Genomic DNA, 27,385 nt, shown 5'->3' with positions numbered 1-27,385 from the left:
ATTTGGTAATTTTATCTTGCATCAATTTACTTGATATAATTTATATTCGGGATCATCACTGTCAGTCCTTGCATACCTTTTCTTTTTTTAAAGTCAACAGTAGAGTAAATCTAAATTTGAGAGAAATAAACAGGAAACAACATCAAATGCAATATCCAAAACCACCATTCAGAATTTAGCTTGAAAATTATATCCAGTTGAAAGGTGACTAAAAACCACCTTCAAAGAGTTGCAGCTTTTTAAAGCAATATTCCTTGTATGTTAGGAATCAAAACTGACACATGCCTATGCTTCAAAACTGACACATCCTATGCTTCTAATACTGCAATCTCTCCTTACTGTGGCCTTTGTATGAAGGCCTTGAAGAGTCCTGGACTCTGTGGTCCCACTCTCTTTCCTTGGCGAACTCCTCAAATCATTTAATGTGCAGAAAACCCCACAAAAATAGACACTGAAGCAGGTCAGAGGTAGCAATCTGGGTATACGTGTGAATACAGATGAAATTTATCCTTTTCCTATCAAGAGGAACCATAATTACAGCACTGGGTTTAAGATTTGCTCCATTTACTTCTGCATATATTTACCATTATCTGACAGCATTTTGGTGCAAGACGTAACACTGTAGGACTGAAAATCTATTTGATCATAAATTTATATAGACAGCAAAAAGGATTCAGGGAATCGCTGCTCCCCATTCAGTGAAATAATTGCACTGGTTCCAGTTTCTTAAAACACGTGGCAAAACTATGAAGAGGGCTAATATTCCTGCATATATGATTATTGCTTTGGTGAAGCTGGAGCAAGTGAAATGGTGAGCATACTATGTAATTCTATTTACTGTTTATGCTCCTGTATACGTCACTTAAAACTAAAACATCTTTCTCCAATTTCCCAATCAAGTGTAATAAAGAAGATAAACTACAGGGTATTCTTTTTTCTGGGATATTTGATACTGATTTTCACTGTAACAGATTTTTAGGGTTAAATTATTAATGTGGTTGGGTACAAAACAGGGGAAAAAAAAGCCATTGCAAAGCTGTAGTCAAAAGGACTTGCCCACACATCTAATTTGATCTAAATCTGACTATCCTCAACTTTAACAGAAGGGTATTTCTTGTTTGGATGAAGAAAAGCTTTGAAATGCAGGACTGAGATATCCCGTGTCATACAAAGTGGAAGCTCTTGCTTTTCAGGTTTTACTTTTCAAGAAAAAGTTAATATTCTTGACAAGAATTTAAACTGAAATCTGATCATAACCATTTTCAACACTCTGCCTTAGGTATAGGGGGCTGTAAAAGTGCACATAAATGGAATGACAGTAATACCTGCTAAAATAAAATCACAGATTTTAAAAAGTTTATCAGAGCTTGCATTACAAGTTGCTCTAGCATACTATACCAGAATCATTCCCATCTCAGACTTACACTGGATAAATAATTGAGAGGCAATCATAAAATTAAGGACAATTCTCTATCTAACTGATAGCCCTCACCAGGAGGGTAAAAAAATTGCTAAAGATCACACAAAACTGTCCAATAATACGAGACTGAAAGAAGAAACTGGAGTTCAATACGAACCAGCATGCAATAAAACAGATATGACTGCATAGAGAATAGAAATTGCAGACAGATCTGCTTCATTATAAAAGTGCCATTTTTTAATTTATCTCTCAAATAAAACCAGCAAATGTGTGCAGTAACTCTTCTTGTTTGGTTGTAAAGAACCAATCTGAAGAAGAAAACAAGAAAGCAAATCAACTGAATTTTAAAGATTACAAAGGGTTAACAGACTTACCACTATATAGTGTTAGCTACACAAGTTTACCGGAAAACCTTTATAGCTACCAACATTTTCCACATAAGTCCTCAATTAGTACTGCTCTGTGTGCTATTTCATTTCTTCTCTTGCAGTCTTGAGGATTTTCTTTAAAATGCTCTATGCTTTTTGTTACCTCCTGTCAAGTCCAAATCCTGTTCCCTCCAATAACCTCACCAAAAGACAAAACAACGATTAAATGAGTTCCCTTCAGAGAGTATCTTTCTGAACTGCACGCATTTTGGACACACTGTCTTTGGTTAGCAACACCACCACCCCGAAATGTGAGAAAACCCTTGAACCCACTGGAGATGAGGAGCTGGACCCACGATGCCCACAGCAGTGGGAGCAGCAGAGCATACTATTGGATACAAAGCCTTACAACTGTAGCAGTTCTGGGAAAGTCTAAAATCAGGCAACACATCATCATCTTTGGGTAATACTACACATAGTGTATTAAAATCCATTACGATTCATATACAGTAACTTTCATACTGAGGTGTTGCTCTATCTAGGGTTGAGCTGCAAAATGCCAAATGCCCAATACAGAGTCAGTCTCCCTTCCCCTCACTGAGAAAAGGGAGAAAGAAAAAAAAAACCTCAAAGATTTAAACTTAATTATATATATTTATACAGAAAAGGGAAAATTAAAAGAAGACTACAATATAACACACACCTACCCAAGTTGGAAATAACGAACAGTAACTCCCCACTCCCCACTGAATGCAAACCCCACTGTTCTAGCTGCAAATCACTCAAGAGAACTCAATCGCCCGAGCGACAGACTCAAGCAGAGAGAAAGACTAAGAACATTTTACTCTCCTAAGATACCACAGCTGTGAGGTGGTAGGGCCTGGCCTAGGAAAACAACACAATAGGTTTTTCCTACATGAGCAGCCATCAGGAGCTGAACTAAGCCCCTCCTACACCTGCCTTTACATTTGAGATGACATCGGAATATGGTATGGATACCATTAGCCAGTAGAGTCAGCTGTCAGCTGGCCTGACCCAGCTCAAGCCAGCTGATAATCTGAGGTCTACTCTGAAATCTAAAGCCTAAATTTAGGTCTGCCTAAACCCATAACATGCTCTAAAACACATCTGCCCAGAAAGTATCCTTAGGCAATCACAGGACAATAAGAGCAAAATGAATATGCTACTTATCCTGGCAGCTTGCCCTAGTAAGTTGTACCTTGCTTTTTTTACCTGCTTGACTTCTGCTCTCAAATAATTGAGGTGTCTGTATTTAAAGACATTTTTAACATCCCTTTAAAACTACTGACACCAGAACTGAACTCACTATCAGCACCAGGTGATGTCAGATAAGTGAATACAAGAACAGGAACTTACTACATCACCTGGGGCTGATACTGCATTCAGTTGGACCTTTCGTGTACAGCACTGAACTGTGTGCTCACAGTGCACTTTGATTTTATGATGTCTCAAAACATTTTTTCAACTCCAATTGCTTTCTGGAAAGAAGTATATGCTCATTTTCACCTCCTCCTGTAATCATAACCACACCACATGGTGTATCTTGCACATCTTATTCACAGATATGTAACTCTTCTTTGAGCTGCTTTAAAATACACTATGTACAGGTCCAGATTAAAACAGCCCATACATTCACTGCTGTCTTTCACCAACTTCCAGGTCATCAGAAACAACTATATATTTGCTTCCAAATATCTGAGGAGAACATTCAAGGATTCAGGTCAGATCTCTGTGAAGCTCACCAGAAATACCCTTTTTTGGTAATTGTCTCCCAAGACCCATGAGATAGTTGTTAATGATTCTTAAATGTTTTATTGAAACTAAACAGTGTTCTTATTCTAATGAGAAGCAGCTGTACAAGTTCAATGCCTCACAAAACTCTATGGTTTAAGAGTTGTCTTAACCAACTAAATTTATAGTATTTCTTCATGAAATAGTTCTCAAAATCACAGTCATGCTTTCTGTCACTTTATGGTGTTTCCCTGACATAGCAATTTAATTAAGACTGAACTTTGGTGACTTCAGACTCTGTCAGTCATGTCTCCCAAACATTCTGAGTGCATGTTCAGAGGTCTGGAGGTTTAAAACCACTTCTCACAACAAAGTGTTGGTCAAGCTCCGCTCCTACTCAGGCGACTGAGAAGTAACTCACTTTCCCTAAAAGATCATCGAGCTTGCACTGAACACAGAGCAGAAGCAAAACAGAACATGACTTTCCTTCCCTTGTCACTACTACTAATCTATCATAGTCGAGAAAAGAGCCCATTTAATTTCTAGGATTTATCATAATCAGATTGCCATAAGCAGTCTATTCAATTACTAAGAGCCTAAAAGGACAGATTCCACTGTGGACTGGCCCCCTTTCCCACTTCACAAACTTTATTCAATCCCCTCTATCAATTTTCCTGCCCAAGGTACCATTTGCCTGGAACTGCACATCTCACCCTTTGTTTGCCTGCTTAGATCCCAACTTGTTCTCCACACCAGGTCCTTGATCCTATTGCTTACTAGTTTCTTTGGTACACCCTTACCTGTTGCTCATTTTGGATTTTACCATAATTACCACTGATACTTAACTCAGACACTAATCTTGCCTTGCTGTACTTTTGGTGCAACTTTGTACTGTTTCCCTACACAAATCATGTATCCTGTCATAACTGTTTCCCTAGCTTTGGTTTTACCACGTCCTCAGCTTCTGCACTTAACTCACTTCTTCATTCCAGTTTCACTTCTAACACAGCCCTAGACATCTGTCCCAGTGACTTAAGCCCTGGGTTATAATCCTTGACACGGTAAATGGATTACTACATAATATTCTAAACTTTATAGGCAAGTTCACATCAAAAGGAATGGCAATATCAGGAGTTACATCAATATTTATATGTGTAGTATCTATATCTGTCAGATATATCAGTGATAGCTTTGTTTTTATTACATATCCATCTTAGCAATGTATAAACAAAAATATACAGACATACTGTTTTTATTGTTTATCTTTCAACATAGGTTCCAGTTTTCTCTTCTTTAGGGAAGAGTTACAGATTTGCATGTAAATGTTGTCTAAAGATGTCAGGACTCCTAGTCATCTATTTCCTCAGTTGGAAATAATGTACTAATATATTTATCAATTTTTAAAATACAGCCAATAAATACAACATTTGGTTGGAATACAAATCAGCATTTTCATATAAAATATACAGTACCGTGCCTTCAATACAACAGAAGCAAATGTAAATGACATTTTTATATTTTCTCACATCAGCTTGATAAAAAGATTTTTATTGATGAATTGAGGGGTTTTTTACTGGTACATGATCAAAATTTGTGAATCAGGACTGTTAACACTTACTGACTTCTCAGCTTTGACAGATCTTGATTCCTGACATCCTCTGAGAGAAGCTTAATTTGTCATGAGTTCATCTTTACAGGAGATGTGGCACCTCAAAGACTGTCACCTAAGGTAGATCACTGAGGTCATCTTTTTTCCACTACATTTATCTAGTCTTTGAAATCACCCTAAAATAAATGAGGTCACAGCTACCACTGGCACAGATAGTGCATCCATGTCAGGGGCCAAGTGCTAAAGACGCCAGGCTAAAAACTCCCTGAAATACAGACGTGAACTCCAGAAATGGATTGTTGGACACACAACTTCATCTCATTTCTTATACAGGACCCAGGACAACCACACAGTGCAAGTAAGAAGGGAAAAGAACTACCCACTAATGGTACATCCTAGGAGCATATGAACATGGGCAAATCCTCTAAGAACAATCAATCCCTCTAGGAACAATGGGAATATCGGTTCTAGAAGTATAAGTAATTGTAGAGTTGTGTATTGCTTAATTGCTGGCTGGGTTAAACTACAACATCCTTAAACTACCAAAGAATACTTGAGACAAAAGAAAAGAAAAATAAAGAAGGTAAATGGCATTTATTACAGCCTTTTTTTCTTAGCAAGGCAGGGTGGTCTCATGCAGTCCAAGTTCTTTAAATCTTGCTTGACCTCCGTGCATCATACAAACAGCAGAGGTGTCTGACTGAACTCCTTTGAACTGATTCTATAGACATTTAAAACAATTGGTCTCTGTGATCTTTATTTCCCTCAGGGAATATAGAATATTAACTATTAGAAATCACTCCTGAGATCAGCTGTGCCCAGTTCTTTTTGGTACCATTACAAGATTAGATAATGACTGGATAATTAATTTTACTTAGCAGATAGCCAAAGAAAAGCATTCTTTCCATATATGTCTTTAGTCAAAGTAGAAAAAGGAGTATTAAAAGACTTTCAGAACCCCAAAGGATTTTTCCTAATGAATATATAATTTATATAATAAGTAATTATTAGGTTATTAAAAATTTTCAGTAGTTGCACAAAACTGCCATATATGTTTATTTAAACAGGTTATTAAATGTAGGAATATGCAGAATTAAGCTTATCTATATTAACAGACAACAGAGCTTTGCCTCCTTTAGTTTAATGTCAGTGGCGCTGTGCATTTATCTTTAAATATATAGAGAGCTGACATCTGAGTTTTCACTCAAAAATCAGGAGATACGAATACAAGGTCTGCCTACATCAGACATGCCATCCTCTGCCACAAGCAGTTATGTCATATACTCATGCCCAAACTGATTGCTGCTCATTTTCAAACTTTTTGGCCTTTGTTTCTTCTATCAGAAGGTTATTACCTTGTTCCCTTAATAATTGGTAACCTTCCTTCAAATATACACCTGATTAGCTTATTTATATTTTTTATGCCTTAAATCAGGTTTCTTCCTCCCCATCTCCCTTCCACTGACAGCCAGGACCTCTGTTATCAGACTTCGCTTTACTAAATAAACCAAATACCTTCTAAATCTCTTCTTTCTTCATTCATTTCACTATTCCATTGCATTTCCACACTTTGCCTGTTACTACCTGAATTCATCTTTCATGAACATAATGACCAACAATTGCACAGTATTTCCATTTCTGTATTGGAAAATTTCCACTCTTTTAACCAAGCTCTGGGGACTGTGCTTATCTTTCTCTCCCCCTCAACTCCAGCATATCACACTGAACAGGTGGCTCAGAGAACACCTGTAATTAATACAACTACACCCTCCTCTGTGTTTTCTAATTCTTACTGGGTGGTGTGCTGATTCTTTTCTGCACTGCTAGCTTTGCACCATCAATAAATGTCATTTAAATACTTATGCTTTTTGTGCAAACATAAAACCCCCAAATTCTTGCAGGTCTACGACCACGCTGCACAAGTAACACCTTTTCAGGACAATCTCTTTTCCTATCAGCTGAACCAGCTGTTGCCTGAATCTCAACTGCTGGCAATCCTGACTCTCCAGCATGCTTCCTAAGCACCAACACATGGATTTTTTACTCGTTTGACCTCTTTTTCACTTCCTGATAGGTGGTTTTACTAAACAGGCTTAAGAAGTGTGTGGAATAAGAACATGAGCTTCTCAAGGTACTACTCAGATTCTAGTGCAGTACTTTGAGTATCCTGCCAGTCTCCCTTAGTTAAAAATAAATGGTGAAATATTCTTCAATAATATAACTCAGAAGAAGAATATCTTAATTCATGACCTGTGTCTGTTGCCCTGGAAGCAGCTGCAATCTAACAGTGGAGGTCCAGTACTACTCATTCTCCAGAAGCTGGGGGCAATTGTCTCTAAATAGAGGGCTGAATCAAGAGTGGATTTTTCCAGACTGTTACTGCCGATAAAATGAGGTTTTCAATTACAATGCTTAGCACAGAGCAGCCTGCCCAGGGAAACCTGTGTTCCCATGCTGCCAAGCGATATATGCTCAGCACTGCATTTGTCAAACCATTTCCTCTGCTAAGAGTTAATGTGTCAGTCTTGAAAATGGCCTGTTCTTCTATCACCTTTCCTGATGGAAATCTGAAAAGTGCAACTTACTTCCTTTCACAAAACGTCTTGTTGAGACTCTTGACTCCAAATTGACTGCCTTGTGGGGAAAACCTGCTTTCTAGGAACTTAAAATGCTGACTCTTCCATCATAATTCTGCCTCACTGGAATAAGGAGGTCAAACAAGGAAACAACAATCATTAAATAAATTGTTCAAAGATGATTGCCTGGTTTAAGGCCAGCTTAAAAACACCTTTACTCTGAATGCTATTCTAAGCACTCAGGACCCAGCAAATTCTTTTGTTTTAGCTTTGATTACACTACCAGGAGATGATGACTGCAATAGACTCTGCAGTCATAAACACAAAACCACTATCCTTCTGTTACAGAAATAAGCATGCAAAGACCAAGTTTCACATGAAGACTGATCAAGAACACATGAATAATTCCAAAAATGTACCCAAAGATCAGCTTTCTGGATTAACTTTGCTGTAAATGCCAGCAACCAAACCCACCCACTGATACCAACTGCACATCTCAGCTTTAATTCATCTTAATCAAATCACTAATTGCCTTACACATCCTGAGGAGCATCACAGGATTTTCCTTCTTCATGGGAGCTTAATTCACTGTTTTGTTTGAAACATTTATGTCTGTCTGCACTTATCCAAGTCCACTGTAACCACTAAATCACACAATCCATCATCTCTTTGTCAGTATCCTAGACAGAGAAGATCCTCTGAGAATATGCTTACAATATAAAGGTCACTCTGAAAGTTGACTAAAGGCATGAATAAAAAATAAAACATATAGTTAAGCCCTTTGAGGAGATTAAGTTGCCATTACCCTTTACTGTTTAAGCAAGTTCTTCAACTGCTTTTCAACACTATCATGATATCACACCGAGTTTAATGGCAACTCCTGAGTTTATACAGAATCAAAGCCAAAATTCAGCTTACTAAAGTTTTGGAAAGTTACACAGCAGTGAAAGATTAAGAATCATTATATACTTGGCAAACTGACCTATTTCCAAATGATGCTGTCACAGGATGATATGTGCAGTGGGCGTATTTTAGCCAACAAAAGCTTGCAAAGTGCCAAGAGCTGCTGAATTTCCTGTTAAGAATTAAGAGCCCCTCCACACACATTTTCCACCACAATATATGGCCCATCTTTTTGTCAGCATGAGTCTTCCTTGAAAAATTAAGGTTGAAAAAAATTACCAGCCACCATTTGTCATGAAAGGTAAGGAAATTAAAGGAAATGAAAGAAGCTACCAAGTAAGAAGACCTTATCTGAGGGTCCTACTGGTTAACATGCTTCTGAAGTAAAGTTCAATTCCAGTTTTATACTTGGTACGTGACTACCATGTAAAACAGGAGTGTGAAAATGTAAAAGTATGTGAGACAAATGACATTTTATCTTTAGACATAATCATCCCTCATGGGTGTCATGCCTACTTATCAATTAATCACTAGAGCATGAATATCCTAAGACAAGGCTAAAAATGGGGTGTAATTTTTCACTAAATATGCTTCAAACAGCCAGTACATTTCACAAATGAAATAAGAGAGTTTTGATCTATTTGGTAGTTGCTTCACAAGTGCAACCTCACAGAATCTGAATGGAAATCCCTGACACTGACTGCTGTGATCACTTCGCCAGCCATCAGTAGAAACCTCAAGGTTTAGTAACATGACTGCAAGTGAATGCATTGTCAAGACTCAGTGAGTTACCACAGCCTTGCTAAGTTAACAGCGACGGAGTAAATATGAAGTTCCAGGCATTGCAAACAAGAAATAAAATGTATAAGCATAAACCACTTAGTGAAATGTCACTTGATAAGCCTCTGAAACTTGGCACTTTTGACTGTATGAGCCTACTCTCACTGTCTCAGCTAGTACAGACAATGTTAAACATGTAAACAAAATAAAATCAATATTACCAGTCAGCTAGCAAAAGGAATGGGCTTAGGGAGACAAATACACTCTCTGGAGCTAAAAATTCATCTACCATACATATGGTTTATGAATGTCCACACCTCCCAGTACCTAAAAGTACACTTACTGATCTGATGATCATCTGCTAGTGTATATTCTATCTTCTCAGTGTTGCAAGTGAGGATATCTAAGCAACACTCTATCCAATCATCCATTTAACTGTACTGCTTTGCCTCAGAGTAAAAGTTAAGCTGCCTAGATCTATCAAATGTAGCAAGATTTTTTTTTTTGGCAGAATCATTAAAAAACAAAATCAACCAAAAAGACAAGAGTTTGATTTTCCTTAGTTAGATACCCATAGGGAAAAATATTACATTCACATGTCAACCTTGTGATTTACTTAATGACAAAAAAGACACATTACTTGGACATATGCTGTGAAAGAAAAAGGCAGTTGAAGAAGATGTATAGGTGTTAGCAGGAAAAGATCAAAACTTCATCACAAAAATCAGCCTCTTAACCAACAAGACTCTGTTATGCCTCAGCAAAGAACAAGACAACAAACATAATACAGCTTATTTAGAACAAACACCAACAGCTGAGGTAACTGATGAATTACAGAACCTTTTTGTCAATTTCGATTGCACAAGGAAAGCTGCCAGAGTAGTTTAACATACCTGTAGTTCTAAATTTTTAATTTTTTTTTTAATTGGAGATACATAACAGTTACCGCCTCCCCCTAAACTGAATATGGGTCAAATTCTCAAAACTGCACTTCAAAACCTTCAAACTTTGCTGCCTTCACGATGCCCAGAGAGAAGGGCACGAGGGTCCCTAATCTACATTGCTCAACAAGCAGAAACATAAAATTGACAATATAAAACAAAATTAGCAACATTATCACGAAACCTGGATGCAGGTGCACAATGGACTGTGTGGAAGGGATGGTCCAAGGAGGTAGGCAGCTGTTTCCCTACACCATGTCTGTAGTAGAGTACTACTGGAAGGTGGCTATTGCAGCCTACTTAAATCTATGAATAAATCTGTCTTGAGAACACGTATTACAGCATAAGTATCAGGACACTTCTGAGACACACAATTTTTGCAATCACTCTCCACTGTGATTCTTTTCACTTAAATTCTTTATATGAAGAACAGTCTACAAAAGCCATTGCTGAATCATTTGGTTTCATATGGAAATTTACATCTCAGTTACTTAATTGGAATCTCCCAACCGTCACTTGTGAATACTCTCCTCTGGTAATTCTGTTCAGACAGCTACCACATAAAAGATTGTAGAAATTGCTTCTAAATTATTAAAATATATTTTTTAAATAAAGGAGAGATGCAGAAACTAACTTTCCAATACAGGGGTTGTCCTGTTGTCATACTACCTACTGCTCCTAAGAAGACAGTATTTAAGACTGCTGTTAAGACACCAAAAATAACTTTCCATCTAAAGTTTTAATGTGGATTCATAAATGGAGATTTTTACTTAAAATAAATATTTTAATTCAATGAATGATTACAGACATTATTTCATAAACAAATGCTTGGCATTTGTGCATGGAATTTTGCATTAAAATGGAGAAGCCCCAGCACACAGCTTATTTTTGTGCATTTACACTGTGGAAGAAAGCACTAGTATCCGAATTTGAATGACTAGGGTTGTAGACTTTTGCAAACCAGTCCAAATCAAAACAGGTTCGAATTCTGGACATCTGTCACAACATCACAATCAGCATCCAAAAACTTAACAATTATCTATTTCCATCTCTAAAACCTTACTGTGCATACTTAAAATTAATACTTCTCAGAAGACATGTAATGCTCATTCTTTTACACCTCTCATGTTACATAATAGCTCTTAGAAATAAACAACAAATGCAGGACAGTATCAAACAGTTTTTGTGCTTTCCTAACACATCTGTGTGTGTGACTCGGCTTCGCGAACGAAGATTTGGGAAGGGCTGTCCCCATGTGGGTGTGCCCTTCCAGCCTGCGCAGTGGATTTTAGGTGAGGCTCAGCGTGAGCAGAACTGGCCCCACCGTTTAAGTGCTGAGGTTCATCTGCCACGGCCGAGCAAGCTTGGACAGTGACAGTGAAGTTCCTCAGGACTAGAACCTACAGCACCCGGCATTTCCCAGGAGGTCTCCCATCCAAGTACTAATCCGGGGCTGACCCTGCTTAGCTTCCGAGATCTGACGGGATCGGATGTCAGGGACGCATTTAACTGCCTAACACGTCTATGTGATGCTTATTTACCTTCTTCATGGCAAAATTCCTTAATATAAACATACAGGCTTGCATATTTGCCCTGAATACCAGGTTAGTGCATGGATCATTAAAGAAGTGTGTAGCTCATTACACTTTGCCAAATACACTACAGGGGGGAAAAATCAAACACCACAGCTATGGTATATAATGTAATACTTACTATTTATATGTTTCTGAACGAATGTATTCAAAAACATGAGATACTCCCAGCTGGAACTGATCAGCAATAGGGGTAACCCACGGATTGTTCTCTGCTTTGAAGACTTGCTTTTGACCAGTCAAATCCAAATTACCTGAAACAGATCAAACAAAACAGCCTATGAAAAATACTTGAAACATGGAAAATTTGAAAGAAATACCACACTGTTAATATAAAAACCTTTCATTCATTTCAAAGAGCAAAACCATAATAAAAGCAAGTATTTGAGTCTTAACAGAGGAATAGAACACAGTAGTTCCCACCACAATGAATGCAGTTCCACTCTATACATTTCAGTGCTGCTACACACTGCACACCAGGGTTGAACTCTGCCCTCTGCGTATGATGTTTATCAATTAAATTAGTTTTAAGCAGCACTTGATAGTGCATAGGTGTTGGGCCCTCTCCACCATGATAAGCAGGAATGGAAAGAGAATGATGCTTTGGTAGGAGTCTGCTCTGCTGAAGCTTGGCATTGCAAAACATTCGTCAATTCCCACTCCAAGCACAATGACAACAAGCGATGCCCAACAGGCTTTTTGCCCTCTTAGTGCCCAGCATGTTGTCTGCACTGTGATCCCACCCCAATCTGTGGCCATACACTCAGCAATGCAAACAAACAGCATCATTCTCCTAAGGTGCCAGTTTTACCTATTCGGTTGACAGGAAGACTTAAGAGACCTATTAGGGGTTTGCTCAGAGTTTTTTGTTTGTTTGTTCGTTTTGTAGAAGTTTACCACCCAGCCCCAAAACAGTCCATGCTCCACTGAAACTCCTCATGACTATGGATACAAGGGGCTGAATTCCAGAATAGTCTAGCCTTCGGAACATTTTCTTGTGTACTTTAAATTGAAATAAGAAATCTGGCACATTTGCAATTTATTTTTGCGAATTTTATGATGAAAAGAGACCTCCTCTTCCCCCAGAAATCTAAAATAATTTAAAAAAATTAAAATAATCTTTAACTACAGGGAACAAAACAAAACAAAAAAATTACAAGACTGAGCCAAGCTGTTGGAGAAATCTGAAATCAATCTGACATGCCAGCTTTGCAAAATGAAATGTCTGCGTAAGTGCTGCGAGCCTTGTGCTCGCTTGCCTACTTGGGCTGCACGTTCTACATGACAGCTAATCCTTGGCGCGTTTCCTTCTGTAAAAGGGGTTAGCACAATTAAAGACAAGCTATTATACTGTGTGAAAAGATACCAGGCATCTCATACTGGCCTATGACTGAGTCACCATTACCTTAACAAGCTCATCTGCCAGCTGCCTGTGGCAGGTTGGTGTGAGCTAGCAGCGGCAGCAGCATCCCCCACAACCCGTCAGTCAGGCGGCAGCCGCCCGCGCCGCTGCACGCTCCAGTGCGCCTCGTTAGGAGACTCACGCCTGAATCCTTTATGAAGGCACTCGGCAGCCCTCTTCTAACAAGGATCAGGAAAAAGGATTAAGTACTGTGACAAAGAGAACCTAATAAGCTAGAAAGCAGTGTGTCTAAATCTGTGCTGGCTGGAGGTGCAGGCTGGTGCTGCTCGCTCCCCAGCTCTCAGGCAGAGGCTGCTGGGGAAACCGGCCAGCGCAGCAACTAGCCATAACCCCTGACCCAGGCTGCTGTGAACATCATGTATCACTCAGGGGCTTGCTTTGCAACTGGAAATTAGATTGCCTGTTTTATTACCTGCAAAAAGTCTCATGCATTGCCCTCCAAAACTACCAATGCTGTAAGCACTCTGCAGGTAGTGCATCGAGGTAAAATGATCAGTCTATGTAGAACTACTAAAACCAGCCAATCTGGGCAGGCAAGCTTGACTACATCATCAGTCAAGTTCAGTGCTGCTTACAGGACTAAGCCACATGTTCTCAAAATCCCGATAGGTCTTGGCTGAATCCTCTCCACCTGAGCTGTGTCAGAAGTTTACCATCCAGGAAAGGTTGCTGTACATTTCCCTTCCCACAGTGCAGTGTGCTCACCCTGATTTCAAACACCATTTAATACCAACATGGCCCATTTAAACGTAATTAATTGTAAGCACGACTCTACTACAGCCAAAGAAATCATACAGAAAAACTAGGACTGCTCAAACAAAATGACCTACAGGTCCCCATGCCTATGTAATAGCTTTATTTTCCTCGTCTCCTGTTTTTCCCCAAAACACACCGAAGGCAGAAACAAATATTACTTTTTACTTTCAGAGGAAAGAGGGAGGCAGAGACCCTAATTAATCTAATTATAGAGAAAACTGGGACACACAGAAGTTCAGTATCCACACTGAAATCTACCCCTCCTTGCCCAGGACGTCCTTCTGGGAACGCTGCCAGCAGCAGCTGGCTTGGCAGCCCATCCCACTGGCCACCTAGAGCTGGAGCGAGAGCCCAGGGATTTTAAGTGAAGAATTTAATCAAGTGTGGTAGAGAGAAGAGGAAAAACTTGTCTGTCCTCCTGTCAAGCACAAGGCAGAAAACGGGTGCTCCTCCACAGGTGAGCACAGGTGAGTGGGCTGCCCCTCAGAAGGCAGGAAGGACAGGGCAACTAATGCTTTAAAATCCTCCCTGCTCAACAACAAAATTTCCATCTGGAAACGAGGGACAGAAATGGGCAGAAAAGTAAACAGGATAAGAAATTACAGAGAGACTGTCTCACCTCATCAACACTAGGGAGGAAATGGAGTCTAATACTCCTAACACAAGGAAAGCCATTTGAGCAAACAATTAAAACTGAAACAGAAGGGAAACGTGTGACTCCTGTATCACCATAGAGTGCTTGGGGCCATATCCTGGTGTCCTTTCTCTGCTTTTGGCTAAAAAGTCTGGGAAGCAAGGCTGTACCTAATTCTGCCCTGAGTCCCAAGTACAAGGCCAAAGTCTCACTAACATCTCAGGAACAGTACACACTGGGGGAACCAAACATGAAAGCACTGCATGGACTCTTCTGCTGCTGTGCACCAAGACAAATCCAGCCGTGTTGAAGAGATGATCACGCCTGCCTGAAGCAATGTCTCTGGTACCAGGCTCACCACAGAACATCAGTGCAACTGGACACCTTACAGATGTGTCCTCTGTCCCCCCACAATCACAACAGTCTCCTTGCCTAGATGATTTTCTATGGCAGCATCATGTTAGGAAAAGCTATTATTCCATCCCTACAGCACTAGAGCCATGCACCAGGGAAAAAGCCATGGCAGATGCACCTTTCATGCATATTGTCTAACAGCAGCATCAGCAGAATACCACTCCCAGGGCTTTAGGAAATTTATATGCTGTTCTGCTACACAGATCACATCAAATCCCTCAGATATTTTTAGTAAGCAAAATAAAAAATTGCCTCCAGTAAAAGTCCAGCAATCCAGCACTGAAAATTCAATCACAAAACTTATTACGAGTTGGAGATTGCATTGGTCATTGCTGTTTTGTTCTTTTTATGCACATCTGCCTATTAAAAATATTTAGCATCTCTAAAATTCTGCGTAACTGGTAGACTTAAATTGCATTTCTTCATTACGGACTTAAGATTCTTGCTATTCTGCATTACTGAAGGAGATCAGCTCCACTGAAATATGCCTCTGGTAAGAGAGGAGGAGCAGCTTATCTTCAAGACTAGTCAGCAAACTCCCTTTCCTAGATCACAGAAATGTTCTTCAAATTATTTTTGAGTGCTTCTAAAACTGTTCTAATAAATGATCAAAACTACACATTCCAGAACCTAGGTCTAACATGCCTAAAGAACATTCCAGTCCCAAGGCAGAAGGGTATTTTTTTTACACTTTCTATCTTGACTAAACATAGATTTTCAAGTAGGAAGAATGCAAAGTGGATGTATGCTGCTACCAGCAAACTGACACAGAAAAGGGAACAGTCTGGAAAGAGACGAGCAGAGATCTAACAGGTGACTGCTGCGCATGACCCACACAGAATGACCAAGAACCTTCTAAAAGAAGCCAGCTGCGTGGTCTTAGAAATGCTTGATCTCGGCATTTTTACTTCTCACCACTCATATTAAAAATGACCATGAACCCTTAAGTTTGATTGGATCAGTGTGATTTAACTTCTGTGTTGAGCCCACCTTAAAACCAAATGGCTTCTAATGCCCAATTACTAAGCTGTGCACACCTAAAAACTGTCTGTTGCCCAAATCTCTTATTAGCTACCCCCGGGAGCTACAGTATATAAATCTACACCAAAACTCTTGAAAATTCTAGGATAAAAATCAAAGCATGCCTATTTTTAATTTTAATGTATTCTAACTTACACCATCCATTGACTAAAAATACCACTTATTACATTCAGAGCTTCCACAGCCATGGGTGGACAGAAGGGACATCTCATATGACAGTTTGCACATCCCATCCAGAGTGACATTAAAACGAAAACAAGGTCAACTACAGTCTCCCTGCACCTGTCTCACTAAATCTATCCTGCATTTGATCCATGATCATCAAGATTTCTTGTTATTTTCCTTCAGTGCTGTTGAAATAAAGAGTGATTTGTGTGAACATTCATATTTGGCTCAACTGCTTGCGCAAAGGTCAAAAAAGAGCTCATAACAGAAAATAAAATGATGCCTCCCACAGTTGTGTTTGCAGTGACAGAGTCAGTAATAACATTACCTTTCACCTTGACTAAGGGTGTCTTCAGACTTCCCAAGCTCCTCCCATCCCTTAGACCCAGCCTGCAAGCACCTCTTACATATATACAATGATAAGCCCCTTATCCTCTTGTGTTGTAAGATACATGAAGTGTGCAATGTTTACCCAATGTATGTATACTTGAGGTACAGTAAGGTATGACTAGGGTACACGGGCATTACAAACAAAACAAAACAGAATGAACACAAACCTAGTTTGTCCTTTCCACTCAAACACACCTTGGCAACACTTTAAATGCTTCCAAAAATTAAAAGGTGAAATTAGATAATTAAACAACTCTGACATTTGAGAACTGAACATTGGCATTCAGCATAAGAAACATGATCCTAGCTGTAAAATGCCAGATCAACGCTTCTTTGTAATGGTTTAAATTCATCCCCAGTGGAGCTTCATTAAAATCACTGGAAATAGTTTTTAGTCTGTATGAAACTGTTGAGTTTCACATCTGTGGCCCATTGATACTCTGACTCACATCGCAGTCTACATTCTGCTTCACTGACCTTAAGGAGAGTCCTCAAGCTGTAATACAACCCTTTTAGTGATTCCTCCTAAGACTGCAATTTCTTTCCCTTCACAACACAAAGGTCTTACTGTTGTACATATGACAGGAGGAACAAAAATATTTTTATTAATTTATTTAGATATAAATACCTTTGAATCTTGTTTTATTAAATGCTAAGTAAGAGATCAATCCACTACACTAAATTTAAACTTAGGTTATATGTAAAAATATGTCTGTCCTGGCTTGTTTTAGATTTGCTTTACACTATAGGGCTTATAATTTTTATTACTTTTGTGGCATTTGCTTTGTCTCAATAGAGAGAGAGACTGGTTTAAGCATGAGGGTGGAAGAAATATCATGACTATTATGTCATAAAAAAGATACCAAAGGAATTAATTGTGAATGATGTCTTAAAACCTATGTCAAAAATTGAAAATATATACGGCTTTCTGTGCTGCAAAATTATATAAAAAGCAAATGGTTTTTACCCTTACCTTAAGCACTTGTAGACTGTGCATCAGTAACTCATATCAACAAGTAAGATGATCTCTGTTTTGAAGACCTTCATCACTTTTGAAGGATTAGCAAGAGGAGAGTAGATTTAAACAGTATTTAATAAAGGCACAGAAAGACAACAAAAAGAAAGTCTTCCTGTACATAAGTGACGTGTGACTCAATCTCTTTGGAACCAGTAGAAATATTCACATAAATATTCAGTATGGTAAACAAATCTATAACTCCATAGCATATGTAGAAACTATAAATTTGCTTGTTGATGAGCTTCTATGCAGTACAAGAGAATAACAAGTAAATCTAAACCTAGACTGAAATGCCTCCAAAAGATGGATCCCAGCAACACTTTTGTGCTCTCACCCCTACATTCTTTGGCTGGAGAAGGTCTAACAGTATCACTTCAAGTCACTAGCACTTCAGAGTACTCTGAAATAGCATTTGTGGTGGTTCTATATAATAGGGGAAAAGGTTCACGTCTCAAATAACATGAAATGTGTATGAGAATTTCCAATAATGAATTCAGAGATGACACCCCCAACTCAAGCATTCACTTGAATACATCTAATAGTGTATCTTTGTGTCAGTTCACTAATTAGAGAGCTTACAGAGACATTTCAAACAGAAAAACATCTGGTCTGAAAAACTGATCATCAGGAGATGGAGACTCTGCCAGTGGTGTCTTGTTCCAACGGTTCATCACTGTCAAAATACATTCTTTATTTCAGTGCTGAACTAAGCTGACTTAGTTCTACAATACTGCTACTCCCTCTGCCCATCTACAAGGGAGGAAGACCAACTGTGCTTTCTAGTTAGTGAGAATCAGCAGCTAGGTCTCTCACACTTCACTGTGATAGGTTAAATAAAGAGTGTGATTATTCAGTGATCCCATAATAGCCACTTCATTTGCTTCAACTCTTAGTAAAGGAACAAAGCTGAAATTAGGTAAAAGCAGACTAAGAAAATTTTAAATTCTTTACCCTTGATTTAAATGTGAAATGATACAGGGCAAACTGGTATTGCCTCAGCTACAGCTACTACTATTCTATGGAAAGGGAATTTTTCTCTCGCACATTTCATAGAAGAGAATTTAAAACAAAGCGAATGTAGCCCTGAGATTATTATACAAAATTCCAGCATCATAGCAAAGGTCAACCAGAATCATTATGATGGGAAGTCTGACACTTCAGAATGTGTCAGGACTGAAGATGAAGCCTGGGAAAGACAAGAGAATGCATGAAATGCTGAACTACTCCCTTAAACCACAATTCAGGTATTAAGTACAGGGAGATTACAGACCTAACCCGGCTGGGCAAACGTATATTTCCATATTCAGGTGACAGGAGGAGTGATTAACTCTCTGGGAACAAGGGGAGAGCCCTGGAAATTTCTCCCATCACAAAACACAACAAACCTGACCTTAGCATGACAACCAGTAGAAAGAATAAATAATAATACTGTTCACAGATAAAAGCCATAAAACAGCAACTTATTCAATGCAGCACACAAGGCATTCCTTGCCTAAGAACACTCTGCTAATGGCTTGTACTGCCACGTGACAAATCACGCTGTTTCAACAGCCAAACTCCACCACACGCAGCCTTCAGGCATCAGGGCAACCGGCCCAGCTGGTGCCGTTCTGTTGGTAGCTAAGAGGAAAGGCAGAAGAAAGAGTATTTTGACAGAAATCCAAGAAATTACTTCCACAAGTACTTTGAAAATGTATTTTCTAAACTATATGCTTTCTGAAATTATTTCAAATTACTAATGACTTGATTAAATTATTTTCTCCCACATTCCTCACGTGAGTGCAAGAAAGACCATTTACTAGAAGACTTCACAGGTACTGCTAAGTTTCCTCAATTTCTCTCTTTGAAAGGTGACATGTTGTGCTGGAAATACCTGTTCCTTCACTGCTCTGTGTAACAAATGTCCAGCACTGACTTGGATCTCAAGGGACAAACCAACAGTCACTGCTAAGTGTTCCCGGTGCAAAACCCCAAGGAACACACTACACAGCAGACGGCTTTTGGAACAAAGGAATTTAACGTGATGTCAAAGTAGTTTAAAATCAAAGGCACTTTAATGGTACAGGAAGTATTACAGGCTTAGAGGATCAGCATCCCAATTTATTTTGAAATATATTGCACATTTTTTCCAGCATCAGAAACTCCCCTGGGATTCTCAATTACACAGGAATTCAACAAAGCATTCTCTCTTTGAAGGGTCCCTATCAGACCAAACTCTAGTTAATTTTAAAAAATTACTTCAAGGAGGATTCACTGTATTGCTTTTGCTCCGCACCCTTGAAACTTCCATTCAAACACAGGTTGCCAAGAATTTCGAAGAGGAAAACCACTTTTAAGTACTGTGAAACACATAAAATGAACCAAATATAACCACAAATGCAACATTTGCTCATATTGGCTCTAATTATGGTACCCTTACCTACTACAGCTCTAACAAAACAGATGAAATATTTGCTGACAGAAACATCATTATTGTATTGATGGTACTTACAATCAGAGTACAGTTAACATTAGGAGAGTCCACACACACACTGCAGTCATCTGGGAAGTGACTCTAAGACTGGTATATTTTAAAAACTAAAGCAAGATCAAATCTGAATCTTGGAATGTTTGGCAAGAATTACAGCAGGATAAGGAAAAGAATGCCTGTGGTGTAAATCTAAAAAATGGGTTATAGAACTATCTTTCTGTGTATAATGAAACTGCAGAGTTGTCATCTCTTGCCATACACCTTGGCCCTCATCAAGTACCCTGTGCTATCACAGCCTGGTTTCTAACTACGTAACAAGTGGTGGGGTTTAGTGGTTTTGGCTTTTCTTTTTCTTTCCGTTTTTTAACTTAAACCTAAAATAAGAACCACAATTAGAATATTCACACATTTTCAAAGAAGCTTTTCTACATAAATAATCTCTCCACAGCCTATCTTTTTACATACATTTTTATTATTGCTCCTTCACTAATAACTGCTACATCAGCAGTCCTAGAAAACAAGTTATTTTGTTTTTTCAACTTTGCCTTAGATCCAAAAGAAGAAACATGTGATTTTTAAAAATTTTAAGTATCAATTAGTTGTTCCAGCGGTCAGTAATGTTGCCCAAAGAGCCCCAGGGTATTCAGGCTTCCAACACCTGTACTGCAGGTGTGAGGAGTGCTGTGTTGTGACACAGGCAGAGTGCAGTGACACTTCATACTGAAATACGAAGTTTGGCATTTATGTCAAGTGTATTTAGAAAAGAAATATCTTTTGTGAAATAAGTGATTCCTATGTTTGCACATGCCTATTATAATTACCTAAGTAAACTGCTATTTCGATGAATATTAATTTGAACAAACAACTACACCAACTACTTTGTGTAATATAATATTAATTCACAAATTCTAGAGGTATTTCAAAAGCCTAAATTTTAAAAGGTCTTCCTGTGATGGAAATACTGACACTTCTGGCAGGATTCCTTGAACTTTGTATTTAAAGCCAATCCTTTATCAACAGAAGGCAATTTAGCTGTTCAAAACAAAAAAATTATGAAAGAATTACTTAGCCAATCTGACATACAGATTTAATTCACAAAATATTTCATGCCCCTTAAAAAGGAAGATGGCTACTTACTGCATCAAGAGCTTTTCGAAAAAGCTTCAATTTTCCACTTTTCAAATATGTATATAACTTCACAATTTTGATGGGGTTTCCCTTCACCTGATGAAATTATTTGATAAACTGAAACAGCATTGAAGAGCAACTTATAAGCCATTGATGCCAATATTCAGTTATGAAAAAGGAGGCTGGTAATCACTGATGTATTCTTAGAAATCTCTGTTCTTCCATATGAATAAACATGAGCGAACTCCGTGTACTTGTGCACACACGTGAATTGGCAGCAGGGTAATGCACACAGACAACATTAGAGTCTGGGGTTTAAAAATCATACCATACAATGAACTTAAAACACCACCGCTGATGTTACTAATTACATCTACCACTTTATGTGGCGCCTGTTTCTATTTGGCTTTCTTTCCAAACACCATTCCCATTATTAAATGGTCAGAATACACAAAGTGACAGATTTAATGCCTCCTTGGCAATTTATATAACTGACTGCAACTCTGTTGTTGCAGTGAATCATGATTTATCTGTCTCACAATGCAGCACATAACCTTTTAAATGCTAGGGAAAAAAATGCCAGTGCCTCTTTAAAGTTTATATATGACTGCCCACCACCATTCCTCATGAACGGGGTTTTGAGAAACAAATGATAAAAACAAGCTGCAAATTCCACCCACCTATTCCTGGCCATTTCCTGTGCTCATCACTCACATGTACTGTATTTACAGACAAGCAGACCACTAGTGCACTCTTTTAGTCCCCTTGTTTCCTCCTGGGCAGAAGTATTTTTCTTAAATTAATGATAGGTATTCTCTGCTAAACACAAAGGAGGATAATACTGATTTCCCATAGCCCTTTCACTGGTGCCACATTCAATCACATCAGATGACATTACAGGCAGACCGTACAGTTTTATTTATTGGTATCTCTCTGCATTCCAAAGTTGTGATCCCAAGGCCTGCCTGTGGCCTTTTTCATACCCTGTTCTCCATGTCCCCTTCTGCACTCTCTGCCATTACCTTCAAAGAACAGTTTAATGTAACACGCACCATTCTCATTCAAATACGCTCTTTTATTCAGATGTTTTATATTGTGCCCATCTCCATGATAAACGAACATGTAATGACTCTCTGCTTTCCAGTGCCCGAACTAAGCCAGTCAAAAGTCTTCAGCACCTTTAATTATGGAAGTGATAATGAGAGAGAAAAGATTGTTTACTTTAAATGGAACAGCAGTAGCACCAATTAATGGAAATAGGACCTGCTCACTGCAAAGTTATTTATCCAACATGCACAGGAAAAACTATTTGGATAGTTCTGAGTACATTATAATTCAATTTTAAAAATTTAGGAGGGAGAACTCAGACAGCAGACAAAGACTGTTTTCTCTTGCAGGGTGACTATGGCATTAGCAGTCCACACAGCCAGTTGTAACCCTCTCACACCACCTTTCATTGCCAGAGTTTTAAACTGGCTGCAAAGGTCTGCTCTCATTTGCAGAACGAAAAATAGTGCTGCAGAGATGAAGTGACTTTTTCTAACCATTCAGAGATTCAGGCTTGCCTGTGGCCTGGTCCTACCAGATCTCCAACAAGCCTTCCCAAGCTAGTCTGGTGTTCCATTCCCTAAGTGAGAGCCTAGATCTTTAATGAATGAGCAAGAATATTGTTTTTCACAGTAAATATGCCTGCAAGTTGCACAAGTTACAAATACAGACTTCAGTGCAATGCTCTCTGGAAAATATACCCCAAAATCTATTTTAAACATTGGAGATAATTTCTTGCATTATGCATTGCACTGACCATAATACAAATTACACCAACTGATCAAGAATGAAGATCATGTGCAAGGCCATTAAATGAAGCACTGATAAATTAATAAATGAAAAGAAAAAATTATAGAATACCTTTTGAGTAATAAAGAATAGAGGACAGAACAAGGACTTAGCTGTCTCAATGTACCTCATCTTGACTGACAGAGACAAAATGACACGTCTTTTTTCTACCATACAGTGATACTGTTCTATAATGCAAACAGATGCTAACTCAGTGGAAAAACCCTTCATTTGGCCATCCTGAGTTTTACAGGTCGGTGCGAAATAAACACTGAGAATTTTGCTTCACATGTTTCCATTTGGGTTGCATTTTGATGGCAAAACCATTTGGGAGGGATTTGGTTTTGAGCATGTTTAGAACATTTGATTAGTCAAAGAAGGTGGTTAGACTCATGGCAGCATTTAACTTCCACTTTCTGAAAAAAAACCCAAAGGCTGTAATTTAGGAAGCTACAGAAAAATACATTTAGACACACTACTGTTACTGAAGTGTTACTGCTGTTCAAAGAGACTTTATAAATAAATAATACTTTGACAAAAAGCTAAAGAAAGTATACCTGTGTCAAGAAATAAACATCTGAAATTAAAGTGAACAACTTTCATCCACCAGCGGTGATGGGGAAAGGCAAAAAACTCGTATTAGGTAAACAAATAAGCGTCAAAACAAACATCTTTACCCACCTCACAGAAGAAAAGCAGACACTTGGCTGTATAAAACAAAAAGCATACGGTGCAGACTGTCACATTTAAGCACACAGCTGCCACACTCTCTCTAATGGGTCAAAGCAAGTTTTTATGACAACAAATAATTTTACTTTATTACCCTAATTCAGTCACTATCCTTCTGCGTTTTGAGAACTACTACTTCAAAAGTGCCAGTAGAAACAAAGAAACCTTTCCATGTAACAGTCCACAGTAACAAAAAACAAGGAATAGACGCTGGGTAATGTGTTTCAAAAGCAGGTAATGGAGCTACATTATTCCCAACAAAAATATTTTTAGACTTAAAGATCTGCAACTTGGGGTAAACAGGGACAGTGCCCCTCGCATAAAATGGAATACTGCAATGTAAATTCAGCAAAATCAATACTTAAGTTTCAAATTAAAACTGCAGCTTAAAAGAAGCCACCTATAACTGTATTTAAATGGCCAACATCACAAATTCAAAATACATCAACCAGCTCCACTGCTTTAAGTGAAAGAGCTATCAACTTGCTAAAAAAGGTAGGTCACTGAAACGCAGAAACAAAAAATTCCTCCAATTTATCTATGTTTCACTCTAGCTGGTCAAAATTCCATTTTTACAGGAATAGTCACTAAAAAGTCACTTACACTACTGGCATTTTTGCTTAATATAATTTTGGCTAAGCTAAATAGTGTCTTCAAAACCCAGTCAGAGGCAAGAATAGCTCTGCAGACCCAATATTTATAATACATTACATAAAGCAAGATGCTATATACAAATTGGCAGTCATGTGTACTAATACACAAGGAAAATGTATGATGTAAAAAAGTAATAAAACGAAACACTCAGCATCTTCTGGCTCCTCCTGTACACCCAGTAGGACCAAAAAAGTCAAAGTTTCTCAAGATAAAGTAAATATTAGCTTATATGATGACTTAAGCATAATCATTTCAGAGGAAATACAGAGCATCATCATCGTTATTAGTCAAAAAAATAAACAATCATTCACAACCTTACCCAGTTCTGGGGGCAGCACAGTAAGTCGATTTCCCTGGATATGCAGTTCCTTAAGCTGTGTGAGCTCACCAATTTCTTTAGGCAGTGATATCAGGTCATTGTCTCTAAGACTAAGCTAAGAACAAAAATAAATTCAATCAGAACAATTTTTGGTTACTATAAAGCAGCCCAAAAGAGAAATCTACTCCCTCTGCCCCCACCTTTCTCCTAAATGCTCAATTCTTCCAATTTAATTACAAGTGTCTTCTGGTAAAAAAGAAACAGTTCCAGGTGCAGTGGTCCATTCCTGCGAACATAGCCTACTACTCCTCAAATTGACTGGATTCTATTCCTACAAGTGTTGCAAAAGTGAATTGATTTTCCAAGAATTTAGATAAATTACTTACTATCTGCAACTTTGTGAGCTTCCCAATATCTGGCGGCAGGATTTCAAAATCGTTGTCACTTAGATAGAGTGCACGCAGGGTGGCTGCAAATTAAATAGCAATATATAAACAGGGTGGCATATAACCCAACCATTTGAGGTCTAATCAATAAAAAGGAGTCAGGTTTGATTAATAACCCTGACTTGGTGAAAAGCCTTTGACATACCCAGGGCTCACAATAATAACAAGCAGGTCAAACTTAAGATTTACTGGTTTATTGTATTGTTGGTGAGTTCAGGAAAACATCTATATTCAAAGGGACGGGCACAATTAACAATTTCTGCAATAGTAGGCTCTGGCAGATTCTGGCATATAGTATGAATGCTCAGATGTCAGAATACAGTCATTACTCTTTATTACCCCCAAGTCTTATTTCTTACATCAATTTGCATCCTAAGCAAACATTAAAAAGAAATCTGAGGTTTTTTGACAAACCTGGGGCACAGTGACCATGAAGTAATAGAATTTTCAGTCCTCAGGGATGTAAGGAGAGCCACCATTAAAACCTCTACTTTGGACTTCCAGAGGGCAGATTTTGGCCTATTCAAAGAACTGATTCAGAGCATACCCTGGGAAACAACCCTTAAAGGCAAGAGGTCCAGGAGGATTGGACACGTTTTAAGAAGGAAATTTTGAGTGCACAGCAACAGGCTGTCCCAGTGTGCCGAAAGGCCAGCCGGAGGGGAAGACGGCCAGCTTGGTTAAATAGGGAGATTCTGAAAGAAATCAGGGATAAAAAGAAAGTTTACAGACTATGGAAAAAAGGGCTGGCTACTTACGAAGAATTTACAGATAGAGCTAGGTCATGCAGGAAAAAAATTAGGGAAAAAAAGTGGAATTTGAAGTAAATTTGGCTATTTCAGTTAGGGATAACAAAAAGTCCTTTTATAAATACATTAATAACAAAAGGAGGGGCAAGGAAAACCTCCATTCTCTGTTGGACTTGGAGGGAAATATAGTTAAGGAAGATGAGGAGAAGGCTGAGGTACTTAACACCTACTTTGCCTCAGTTTTCACCAGTAAGACAGGTGGCCCTCAAGACAACTGGCCTCTGGAGCTGGTAGACAGGGAGAGGGAGCTGAATAGCCCTCCTGTATTCCACGAGGATATAGTTACTGACTTACTGAGCCAGCTGGATCCTAACAAGTCTATGGGACCAGATGGGATCCATCCCAGGGTGATGAGGGAGCTGGCAGAAGAGCTTGCCAAACTGCTCTCCATCATCTTCCAACAGTCCTGGCTCTCTGGGGAGGTCCCAGATGATTGGAGGTTGGCGAATGTCACCCCAATCCACAAAAAGGGCTGCAAGCAGGACCCTGGCAACTACAGGCCTGTCAGCCTGACCTCTGTGCCTGGCAGGATTATGGAGCAGATCATCCTGAGTGCAATCACACAGCACCTTCAGGGTGGACAAGGGATTAGACCCAGCCAGCGTGGGTTTAGGAGGGGCAGGTCCTGTCTGACCAACCTGATCTCTTTTTACAATCAGGTGACCCACCTGGTGGATGAGGGGAAGGCTGTGGATGTGGTCTATCTGGACTTCAGCAAGGCCTTTGACACTGTCTCCCATAATATACTCCTGGAAAAGCTGGTAGCCCATGGCCTGGACAAGTGTACCCTCTCCTGGATTAAGAGCTGGCTGGAGGGTCAGGCCCAGAGAGTGCTGGTGAACGGAGCTGCATCCAGCTGGCGGCCAGTCACCAGTGGTGTTCCCCAGGGGTCTGTGTTGGGTCCAGTCCTGTTTAACATCTTTATTGATGATTTAGATGAGGGGATTGAATCCATCATCAGCAAATTTGCTGATGACACCAAGTTGGGAGGGAGTGTCGACCTGCTGGAAGGCAGGATGGCTCTGCAGAGGGATCTGGATAGACTTGAGAGATGGGCTGATTCCAATGGGATGAAGTTCAATAAGGCCAAGTGCCGGGTCCTGCACTTTGGCCACAACAACCCCCTGCAGTGCTACAGGCTGGGCACAGAGTGGCTGGAGAGAAGCCAGGCAGAAGGGGACCTTGGGGTACTACTTGACAGGAAGCTCAACA

General features: G+C 39.1%; 1 protein-coding gene across 1 annotated transcript in view; it reads right to left on the bottom strand.

Moving 5' to 3' along the window:
• Positions 1 to 27,385, bottom strand: part of RSU1 (Ras suppressor protein 1) — a 100,657-nt gene that overhangs the window by 46,917 nt on the left and 26,355 nt on the right. Inside the window, exons 6-8 of the mRNA XM_071560398.1 lie at positions 25,305 to 25,387; positions 24,919 to 25,033; positions 12,063 to 12,195 (exon numbers count right to left, since the gene is read on the bottom strand). Coding sequence (XP_071416499.1) covers positions 12,063 to 12,195; positions 24,919 to 25,033; positions 25,305 to 25,387 — 331 coding nt within the window. The remainder of the gene's footprint in view (positions 1 to 12,062; positions 12,196 to 24,918; positions 25,034 to 25,304; positions 25,388 to 27,385) is intronic.

Source organism: Pithys albifrons, chromosome 7, assembly GCF_047495875.1.
Source record: "Pithys albifrons albifrons isolate INPA30051 chromosome 7, PitAlb_v1, whole genome shotgun sequence".
Lineage (NCBI taxonomy): Eukaryota > Metazoa > Chordata > Aves > Passeriformes > Thamnophilidae > Pithys > Pithys albifrons.
Note: the sequence above shows the minus strand (reverse complement) of the source record. Positions and strands in the feature narration are given on the sequence as shown.